The 12026-nt window shown below is 40.6% G+C and overlaps 1 protein-coding gene across 2 annotated transcripts in view; it reads left to right on the plus strand.

The window, feature by feature from the left end:
- LOC122812941 (cytochrome b-245 chaperone 1) overlaps nt 1-12026 on the plus strand; it is a 209844-nt gene that overhangs the window by 99092 nt on the left and 98726 nt on the right. For both annotated transcript variants that reach the window (XM_044085014.1, XM_044085013.1), the window contains exon 5: nt 11098-11194. In XM_044085014.1, coding sequence (XP_043940949.1) covers nt 11098-11194 — 97 coding nt within the window. The remainder of the gene's footprint in view (nt 1-11097; nt 11195-12026) is intronic.

Here is a 12026-nt window from a genome sequence, read left to right on the forward strand (position 1 = left end):
TGTCTAGCAGGGCAACTGAAGTGATCCCCTGGTGAGTTTCATTCCCATCCAATCATCAAGGTTCCTTCCTTGAAAGAGGCGAGAGAGGCGCTTGCTTGACATGTATAGGGCAATCTATCCCAGAGTCTGGGAGTCTCTGGGTCAACCTATCCTCCAGCATGTTTTGTTTATTGTGATGACAAGGTTTAGATTCCTGTTGGAGCGTGGTGGCTCTGAGGGATTTTTGAACTGGCGTTGTTTTTTAGGCTGTTGCCTATACTTTTTTCGTTGTTTTTGTAATACTCAATAGCTTGTTTAAAGATGAGATGGTGGAAATTTTCCTAATTTAGCAGGTAACTCATTCCAGACCATGACAAAAGCTACATGGAAGTTGAATTTACCAAAGTGATTTGACATCTCAGGCAACTGGGCAATGTTTGAGGTAACCAAATTAAATGTTTGCATAAGGGAGTAGGATTCCAGAACTATGCACTTTAGTGCCACACAGTGGTGGGTCTTGGATGGAAAGCAAAGCTGGCAGTTTTACTGTGGATCTGTTTAACCTTGTGAATTAGAGCAGAATGAAAATGTGTGAAGATGCTAGAGTAATGTAGAAGGCAAAGCATGATAAATGTCTTTAGAGATTTGCTTAGGTGACCTTTGGCCATTTAGGTGTGAGTCGCCTACAGTCAGAAATACCAAATCCTTGTCCCTGCATAATCAACATACGTGTACTGACATAGGTTTGATGAGTATTCCCGGGAGCATAAGGGCACATTTGATGGTGCATTTTGAACCACAAGACATTTACAGTTTCTCAATATGAATTTACTATGTGAAACTAATAGCAAGGGGCTTAATTTTCATATTTTTCAAGTGTTGTTCCTATACTTTTTAAAGTTTAGGTGCCTAATTTGGGAGTAAGTATCAGTTGTGAATCACATGGTGGAGTTCCTAGGTATACAGATGATTGATGTTCTCTGGGCGTAGCTCTCAACCTCTAGGTACAAAAATCTGGACAAAGCCAATAATGATGGGGGACAAAGCCCCAAAAATAGGGGCAAATTTTAAATATTGCTCCTATAAACTTAAAAGGTGTGGGTGTAAATGGAGACAGCAATGAATCTTTATCTCTGAACCGTCTGTTTATAGCAGACTCCTTCATTTTTGACAGCACAAGGTTGTTTCATATTTCTGTCTGGATAAGGGCATTCATGACTGGCAACTGGTCTACTGCTGTGGTGTAGTGCATATCTTATAGGTCAGTGGTTCTTAGGTCTTCCATCTTTTGATATGGTAAGTGTAACATTCTTAGCATTATCTACTTTGTCTGATTTGTTCTATTGAACTCCGTATTGTAAAAATGTGAGAAAAGTGACCAGTGCTGCAAATACATATTCTGCAGTCATAAAAGAGATATGCTCTTGGGTTGAAGATTGGCACTAATGGCTGGTGATCATTATCAGTGTGAGTCTTTGTAAAGAGTTTCTTTGATTTAGGCATTCCTGGTTCTGTCTGGGCCATCAAAGAATTTGTGAAGAGCCATAATCCTTTCTAGAAGGCAGTGTGATAGGCAGTGGAGACTCAAAAGTACATGAGCAATTCTTCCAATGTTATCAGACTCTTGGGTTTCCAGAAATGGCTAATTCACAGCCATCTGACCATTTTTAGATAGAACAATTTTGCAGCAGGGCATTCAGTGTTACCCTCAAGAGCTTAGCAAAAACTTGTGGCAATAAATTAACACTCCTCAAAGTATGATTTGCAACATATTCTGTAGTTGCAGTGCCATCGACAGACTCCAGTTTGTGTTTTACATTTTTGTGTCTATATATATATATGTATATATATATATATATATATATATATATATATATATATATATATATATATGTGTACATATTAAAAGGTTTTTATTAGTCATACATCCACAATAAGAGATTTTCTCCTTGAAAAACTCATGTGATGTAGTTAGCTGAAAGCCCATACTCTCCTAGCCTGTCAAGGACCTTATAGTTTTATGGTCCTTTTCCAAGGTTATCACAGACTTGACAGAACATTTTGTGTACTCCTGAGGTACTTGATCCAGTCTTCTGCCAGATGACTGGTGCTGATGTATTTCTGAAAATTACAGTTGTATGGGAGTAGCCATATTTATTAATTATCACTGACTGTTTCAAGACTTGTTTCATTGCTGTCTGCAGGTAATCTTGTGTTAACTCAGTCTTCATAAAATACTCCCAACCCTCCATTAGGAATGTAGAATTGTCCTCAAAGCATGATAAGATATACTGTGGTGTACGTAATACCAGATTACTGGTGAATGTTTAGAGCTCTAGAAATAGATTTCCCATCTTTCCTCTGTTAATGACACACAACACTGTTTGTAGCTTGCTCATTCCATTCCAGTTTGGACAATATTTGTCTCCCTCCATTCTACTTTGGACAATATTTGTCTCCCTGGTATTCTGTCATAACAGTGAGTCCTGGATTTATGAAAAAAGTACAAAACAAGAGAACAGTGAATGCCAGACACTGAAGGATGGCCCCCTATACTCTACAATGCTGGGGACTAGTCTTCCCCATATGTCAAACTATTAAGATACAACCAAACACCCTAATACTGGGTGATTTCAACTACCCTGCCATTAGCTGGGAAAACAACTAGAGTAACAACAACTTTTCCCAACGATTCTTGGAATTCATAAATTCCAGTGCCCTGGATCAGCTAATCCATTGTCCCACCAGGGGCTCCAATATCCTAGACCTGGTCATATCAAACTTGGGAGATAGATGCTCCACACCAGTGTTCACCCCCACATTGGTCAGGTCTGACCATAAGTTAATCACCCTTGACATCCACATCCCACCCCACCCCCCAGTAAGGAAACCTTTGTAAAAAAACTTTTCCAAAGCCAACTTCATGCTACTCAAGTCAGAAGTGACAAACTTCATGACACTCATGCAGATGGGAGCTGAAAGTCTGACTGCTGAATCCTACACTAAGGCACTGTACGAGCACATCCACTCGTGCATGAATCGTGTCATCCCAAATAGAACCAAGACGCTCTCCTCCAAAAAAAGAAAGCCAATCTGGTGGTCCCCTGCCATAAACAAACTATACAACAGAAGGAAGAAACTGTTGCAGAAAAGAGGAAAATCCCAGGATGCAAAAAAGCTCCCTTACCAGTATCAATAAGAAGCTGAGATCCCTCATAAAATCCTCCAAAGCAAGTTACGAAAATAAAATTGCTAAAGATTCCAAAGACAACCACAAGACATTCTATAGTTATGTCAAGAATCTAAATGGCAATGCTCAGATCTGCTCTGAGCTACAGCAGAATGGCATTAAATATACTGATCCCAAGGATATTGCCAGTATCCTGGCAGAACGATTTAGTGCCAACTTCACCCCCTCAAGGGCCCATCTCAATACCAAGAGTGCCAAATTCCAGAAATCACAGCCACACAGGTAGAAACCGCACTCTCCAATGCTAAGAAAACAGCATCCATGGGACCAGATGACATCCTGGGCTGTGTACTACATGAACTACAAAATGAACTGGCACCTAAGTGTCATGTTTAATCATAGCCTCACCTCAGGCTTCGTGCCCAATGGATGGCGCACAGCCACAGTTATCCCACTTCACAAAGGGGGACCCGCCTTGGATCCCGGGAACTACCGTCCCATCAGTCTGATGAGCCTGATCTGGAAGGGCATGGAACGCATTGTCATGGAACTTATAAAAAAAAAAACATTGGCAACCTTCAAACACTGGTCCCCACCCAGTTTGGGTTCAAGAAGGGCCAATCTTGTCTCCTGAACCTGATTAACTTCTTTGAATCAGTCTCCAGAGATGTGGATGAAGGTAAGGCGGTCCACACAGCCTATCTGGACCTCGCCAAGGCCTTTGACACCATCCCCCACTCTAGAATCATAGATAAACTTACTAAGCTGGGCATAAATCCCTATGTCACTGGATAGGTTGCCAACTGGCTGACTGACAGAACCCAGACTGTAAAAGTAGCCAACTCCAAATCCAGCTCCAGACAGGTGACAAGTGGAGTACCTCAGGGTTCAGTCCTGTGACCGCTGTTGTTTAGCATCAACAGGCCAACACTAAGGGACTCCGGCTAACAAAGTTCGCAGATGACTGCAAACTGGGAGCCATTATTGAATCCACAAATGATGTGGATATTCTACAAAAGGGCCTCACAGAAACAGATGCTTGGTGCCAGAGCCATGGGCTCAAGCTTAATGCCAAGAAATGTATAGTTATCCCCTTTGGGAAAAAAACATGTACCCATGAATTACCATATAGGTGGCAGTACACTAAACACCAAAAGTGTGATGAGAGACTTAGGGACACAGGTGGACAGTGGTCTCACCTTCAATAACCACATCGCTACAACAGTCAGGAAATCCTTCTGTGTGGCACACCTAATCACTAAGGGCTTTTCATCCAGAAAAAAGGAGGTCATTGTCCCACTGTACTCATCCCTCATTAGACCCATTATAGAGTACAGCGCCCCATTTGGTATGTACCTCACAAGACATCTGCAACAGCTGGAAAGGCCACAGAAATACCTCACTAAAAGAATCACAGGCCTAAAGCAGATGCCCTATGTTGACTGTCTAAAAAAACTCCAGCTATACTCTGGCATATCGTCTACTCAGCTATACTCTGGCATATCGTCTACTCAGATATGATCTCTGCTTAACATACAAGGCCATGTCAAACCCTGAGCTGTTGGACATGCTCCACTTAAAGAAATCCCAATCCCTCAGAGCCACACACTCCAGGGATCTAAACCTTGTCATCACAATGAACAAAACATGCTGGAGTGATAGGTTCCTGACCCAGAGACTCCCCATACTCTGGAATAGACTGCCAATACATGTCAAGCAGAGCACCTCCTTGCCCTTTTTAAAAGGAACCTTGACGATTGGATGGGAGATAGGAAATTCACCTCTGGGATCACGTCAGTCGCTCTGCTAGACAGGGGTCCAGGGTAGTAAATATTGTGGGAAGAAATATCCAGGGAATTGTTATGGCTAGGCTTGTATAGGCCCTAGGGCCGATAGCCTAGTACCAACCTATGAAGTGTACCAAATCCATCTCCATATCTCGGAGAAAAAGAAATATTCAGAGAAAGAAACCTCTTAGACTTGGTCTGCACAAGCCATCATTTTTGATCATTCAGTCTTAGTATTCTGAGGCTTGCAGTTACGAGTCTCAGAATATCAAACAGTTGCTTAGTATATCAGTACACTCCAGCATCTGTAATTCTAGCTCCCCTTGGGCTGGAGTGCATGTGGGACAGGATAAGAAGTATGAAATTTTGGGCTAGCACTGTTACCTAGTTTAATTTGTGCCATTATTCCTGTCAAAGTAACATATTCATAGGCAAAGGCTTAGTGTAACTTTGCCAGTAGCGGAAAGAGCTTTTCAGTACTTGAGCTATCATTACAGTTTTGCCATAGTACTTGTAGCGCCATAATGGAATGCGAGTCCATTGGAATTTCATAGTCATTCTCAACCAAAGAGTAGCGTATTCTTTTATCAGTGCATATATGTCTAATGTTGGTGTAATACCTTTACCTTTGCCATACATCTCTGGCTTGAGTATTTTGCCTTTGGTTAATCCTTTTCACCTGTTTATTTCTTGAACAACACTTTATTCCCCTGTGGTGACTGATTAAAACAACCACTTATAATCAGCGCTGGTCCTGTATTTATTTTAATTTCCATCTTCACTCTTGCAACCTCAGAGATAATCCATATAACAAATCATCTTTTCCGAATAATTGTATCACCTCCTGTTTTTCCTTAATCCGCATCATTATGTGTCTTCAGTATGTCATACACAACAGCAGCCCTTATTTTTTTGTGTCATTTATTTATTTGACTTTTGTTTAGCGGAATAGTCTGACTGGGTTACATAACCCATTTTCAGCGGAGGCCCAGGAAGAAAAGCTCCACATTTAAGTCTTTGTTACACATATACGCAGCTCCACATTTTTGACTTTGTTACACATCTTGTACAATAGATTACATATGTAGGACTACAGTAATGTATGCATTATGAGCATAGATTACATATATAGGACTACAGTAATGTATGCATTATGAGCAGTCTCTTAGGGTTGCTTTTGTAGTAATAGAATATTTACAGTTTACATTCATACACAAACTGAAATAAGCTTCTTGGATAGATAGTATTTGCTTAGAGTGTGTTTGAGTATCATGACACAGACTGGAGTGATGCTTTCCATTTACTGTTGGCATGCCTTTTATTACCTCAGCAAACTTGTTCAACATGCCCTAATTTATGACATTTTCTAGTCTTCCCCTTTAACTCAGCAGTCCTTCTCATTATGCATCATCTTGCCAGAACAAAAGCAAGTATAATTCTTTGTGTATTTTATGAACCATTGATAGCACTGCTTTCAGCTTACATCAGCTTTTTTATAACTCGTATATATCCCCTGCAGCAGGCTTCATCAATACTGCAGTACCAAAGGGATAATTTAATATTAAAACTTTTTCTGACAGTCTCTCTCTCTCTCTCTCTCTGGATAAATGGTCTTAATGCTGGCCTTCTGGTGACGCATTGCTGCTTCATAAATCGAGCTGCTGTTCTTAATCACAGTCTTAGTAGCAACACTGTTTGTTAGTGTGATGTACTTTGCAGGTACTTTGCAGATGCAGTTCGACAAGTGATCAGCACACTGGCAGACGTGCAAATCATGCAGGCCTGTCATAAAGGATAAATATTGTTATTCTGAGCTGCAGTAATGGTAAACAGGTTGTGTTATGTGTAGGGGGTACATAAGGCAGAAAGCCCTCATCACAAGGGATGTGGGGACTTTACCTTCCACAAAAACATGGATTTCTAGTGGCTTAACAAAAATTGTCTTGCATTCAACAAGGTTGCTTTTATACAGTATGGGTTAGCAATTTTTTTTTTCATTCACCACTACTGGTCCAGTAAATTCGTCTGTGACAAAGTTCGTTTCACGATAACTAGATGGTTCCAGTCTTTCTGTTGATAGTAAACTGCACAACAGGTTATACATTTTGGTGCTCATTACACAAAGCAGCACTACTATCCTCCGTTTTTCATCTCCATTAATAACTGTACAAAACATTCAGTTTTTGATTACAGGCTATAATTTTTCCATAGTAGCATCAAAACCACCAATATTTCCAGTATGGTCTAAATTTTGTTCTGTTTTGTTGTCAAGCATTTGGATTCATATAGATAATCACTGACTGTCCCACATTATTATAAAACTGCTTTCCTTTATAAAGTCACTGGCTAGCTTGTTATGTAAAACTCACACTGTATTACTTTTATTCCCTGTTTGTGGATTACTTACTTTGGGTACCCATCTTAACTCTTAAGTTATTTGTGATTGCCAGTCTAATGTACAATTACAAATGGGTGACTGGCATGATTTTTGGATAAATATTGAGATTATGTTACTGAGTGCATTTACTGGTCTCAGACATGCAGCAAAACTGGAGTTAGTATATTTAAGGGTCCGGTATGAGGGGTTGGGGGAACACCCCCTATATTGGGGGGTGCAGGTGCAGAAAGAAAAAGTGTGTTTCAGTAGTCACTGTTTCACTGACCGTTCATTAGTTAGTAATTGCACTTCTGAGTGTCCGCATTACTTTATAGAACGTTAGGCAAGTAACCGCCCGGTTTGCAATCTGCTGGATCTGTCTTCTTCCCAATATTACATTTTCTTATCTTTCCTACCTTACCAGGATCTTTAAATTTTTATTGTAACCTTCCTCTGGTTTTGCAGCTGAAGCCTTAGGAATATTTTTGGAATACACTGGTATGATTTTTTTTTTTTAAATGCATTTTTGTCCCCTTTGCCCTTACAAATAGTTTGTTTGTGTCTGGTATCAACCCGTGTACTTAATACATCTCTAGTACCCCCTGGGTGGAGCTGTTCAGAAGTGGGTGTTTCCTGCATGACTGACAACTGAACTGTGTGTGATATAATATGCAGGTGAGGCATGACTGACATACTTGCAGGTTTGCTAGTGACATCATGCATACATTAGTAGTCCAGCACATTATGCTAATGAGTGGCAGAGTTTGTACTCCCACAAATAATAAAATATTTACTCACAACACCACTCAAGAAATGTATGATTTTATACATTTATCCATACCTCACGACCTCTTAGCACAAGAGTTTTGGACAAAATCAAAAATAAAAGGTCCAAAACTAGGGGTATTCAATATTGCTGTTTCGTAAACTTAGAAACTTGCTCCAGAAAAAGGTTTTCCATTAGCATGCATTTTGTGAATGAAAGCCTGAAACTCAAATGTCTGCCATTTGTTTAGTGACTTAAATCTTCTCATTGCAATAAATATTACAATATTGTAACAACTAAAACAAATTATACATCAAAGAGTTCCTTTTCTCTCAGAATGCTATAGTTTGTTTTAACCTTAACGGTTTTTGCTATTTTTCACAACTTCACTACTTTTATGGTGTAGTGATGTTGTAAATCATGTATATCTTTTAGCAGGTTTACTAACTTAGAACTAATAAAATTTTATGCAGCCACATTTCTGTAGATTTTCCTTCCTTTTACATATTTGTAGTCTTAATGGATGAGCACTGTATTATTTACTCTCCAAAAAAATTAAGTGTGTATCAAATGCATCGTCTGCCATCCCATCAGCCATTGCATGGGCCAGAGCCTGTTATCATCTACCGCCATGTATTTTTTCCAGAAAATGAATGTGCAATGTCATACGCATTCTGCAAATATGTTGCCATGGGTACTCCCAGTGACGTGCACCTTACCCGTGCATTGGTGATAATCTGTCTTTCAGTTCCAGAACTCTGCTGGTTCATCAGTCAACCTCCTCCCTGTGCCCTCCTAGTGACCAGACCAGATTCCAGAACCCTTGCTGTCAAGATCATGGATGCACATTTTGCCAAAACACCAGTAAGATAACTCTTCAGTGCATTTTCAGAAATATGTAAAAATGTCTCCTCACTCTACAGCGTGATACATAACATTTATCTATTTCCTTGTATAGCCACTACATGTCTGTCTGGACTTTTCCCCTGAGTTTATTTCCACAAGTCCCTATACATCTGCAGTACACTAATCAGGAAAAAATAAGAAAAGAGAAGGAAAAAATACGTTATGCACAAAAGTCAGAGTTTGTAATCAGGAGTTGCTTAACAAAAGTCTTAGCTGATTGAGTGCAAATCAACTGGTGGTTCTAGAATAATTATGTAGCAACTTATACTGTGCAGGTTGGACTTTTTGTAGCAAGAAAAGTATACATTCAGGTTTCTTGCTTGCTGGATTGCAGTAAAACTAGTAAGACAAAGGACATCACATTTAACATGCTTTCTATTCCACCAACTGTGCAAATGCATTATTAATATTCATTAGAGACATGGCCAGCATGTGATGAATATTAATAATGCATTTATGATATCTGTAGTAGCTGGTGACCCTGACATGATTCTACTGTGTATCCGGGTGGGGGCATGTGAGAGCTGCATCCAGCCCTTGTTCTTTCCGACTCAATACTGGAAGATGCCAGGAGGGAGAAGTGACAGTGGGCGAGATGTCAAGTAGCAGCTGACAGCTCTCTACTCTCAGTTTGCAGGCACAGTGAAATGCCCAGCTTTGCTTTACCTCTGTAAGTCTGCACTTCTGTACACTCATACTGCTCGGCTGATGTATATTTACTTCTTGAACAAGCTTGTCTTCCTGTACATGGGAAAGCAAAACTGCCCTTATCCCCTGACATCACTGCTGTGCCAGTACATCAGCTGACTCCCTCAGCCACCCCCGTCTCTACTGTGCTATTATGTCAACTGACTCCTTCAGCCACCTCCATCACTGCTGTGCCAGTACATCAGCTGACTGCCTCAGCCACCTCCATCTCTGCTGTGTTACTTTATAAGCTGACTCCTTCAGCCACCTCCATCACTGCTGTGCCAGTACATCAGCAGACTCCCTCAGCCACCTCCATCTCTGCCGACCAGTACATCAGCTGTCTCCCTTAGCCACCTCCATCACTGCCGTGCCAGTACATCACCTGACTCCTTCAGCCATCTCCATCACTGCCATGCCAGTACATCAGCTGACTGCCTCAGCCACCTCCATCTCTGCTGTTTTACTTTATAAGCTAACTCCTTCAGCCACCTCCATCACTGCTGTGCCAGTACATCAGCAGACTCCCTCAGCCACCTCCATCTCTGCCGACCAGTACATCAGCTGTCTCCCTTAGCCACCTCCATCACTGCCATGCCAGTACATCACCTGACTCCCTCAGCCACCTCCATTAATGTCGTGCCAGTACATCAGCTGTCTCCCTCAGCCACCTTCATCACTGCTGTGACAGTACATCAGCTGTCTCCCTCAGCCACCGCCAGTACATCAGCTGTCTCCTTCAGCCACCTCCATCACTGCGGTGCCAGTACATCACATGACTCCCTCAGCCGCCTCCATTAATGTCTTGCCAGTACATCAGCTGTCTCCCTCAGCCACCTCCATCACTGCTGTGACAGTACATCAGCTGTCTCCATCAGCCACTGCCAGTACATCACCTGACTCCCTCAGTCACCTCCATCAGTGTCATGCCAGTACATCAGCTGACTCCCTCCACCACCTCCATCTCTGTTGTTACTGCATCAGCCGACTCCCTCAGCCATCTCCATCACTGCTGTGCCAGTACTTCAGCTGATTCCTGCAGTCACCTCCATCAATGCATGGGCCATTAGTGGAACTCTAGTCTTCTGCACCATTAAGCCAGTGTGTAAATATGAACTTTTAACAAAATTGGTATGTTTCTATCAAATTATGATTTATATATATATATATATATATATATATATATGTATATGCATGTGCACAATGATATGTCCATGTTTTGCATTGGCTGTCTAATATACTTTCCTATTTACTGCTCTCTTAGCAACATTATGTATACAGTGGATATTTTGTATATGCAGTGGATGTCTGAATAGAAATGTGCAATGCCTAAACCATCTTTACTTAAGTTATATTCTCTTGTTGCACAGAAGTTAAAAAAATTATGTATTTGTTACAATTAAAGGAAGCAATGTTTGACAAGAAAAGGGGGAAAGTTATTTTGAAGACATTCAGCCTTTACAAGAAAATATTAACACTGCAAGGAGGTGACCAAGAGCAAGGTAAGAATCCAAAAAAAAACCTGTTGTTGATATGACTTGTGTGTGTGTGTGTGTGTGTGTGTGTGTGTGTGTGTGTGTGTGTGTGTGTGTGTGTGTGCATATGCATTTCACACTTTTTTTTGGAGGGGTGGCATGTTTTGTTTAGTCTAATGTAATTATTCTGATTTCAGATTAAATTCTACTTGACACACAGAGTGAGTTTGAATAACAGCACAGTATTCAGACTATAGTGGGCACTAAAAATTTGTACAATGACTAAGATAAGGGGGTGAAACAAAAGTCCAAGTATAGTACAATATTTAGCACCTTAATGGGGCACAAGAAAAACAAAGCACGCAGCTGCATACTCTGTAGCTGTGTATTTGTTTTATTTCCAGTAGAGAAATATCCCGCTTTGCGACTAATCTTCACTAAATACATTATTTTACAAGCCAAAAGCAGTACTCTTGCATTTTAAAACTATGATTCATTTAAGGCTACAAGGGGTATGTACAGGTTCAAACTGTTCAATTAGCTAAGCATCAAGTCTTTCAGCTTGTACTGGATATATAAATAAAAGGATCCACTTCATTTAAGTGACTGCAGTCTAACTGAGCACACACACCTTTGAACCCTAAATGTCAGCATCCCTTTTCATTGACAAACTGTGCATGTTGAATCCTCAACATATCAAACATTAAAAAAAAACATATATCACTTCTTATGATCCCCAGCTACTTGTGTATAATGACATGAAGAAAGAGAATTAATTTTTCCTTTAAGACACCTAGCATTTATTTTGTGTTGCATTGCTTACCACCGTAGATAAACGCCAAAATACAGCCAAGTTGTC

This window comes from Protopterus annectens, chromosome 10.part0 (genome assembly GCF_019279795.1).
Source record: "Protopterus annectens isolate FY-2018-M chromosome 10.part0, PAN1.0, whole genome shotgun sequence".
Lineage (NCBI taxonomy): Eukaryota > Metazoa > Chordata > Ceratodontiformes > Protopteridae > Protopterus > Protopterus annectens.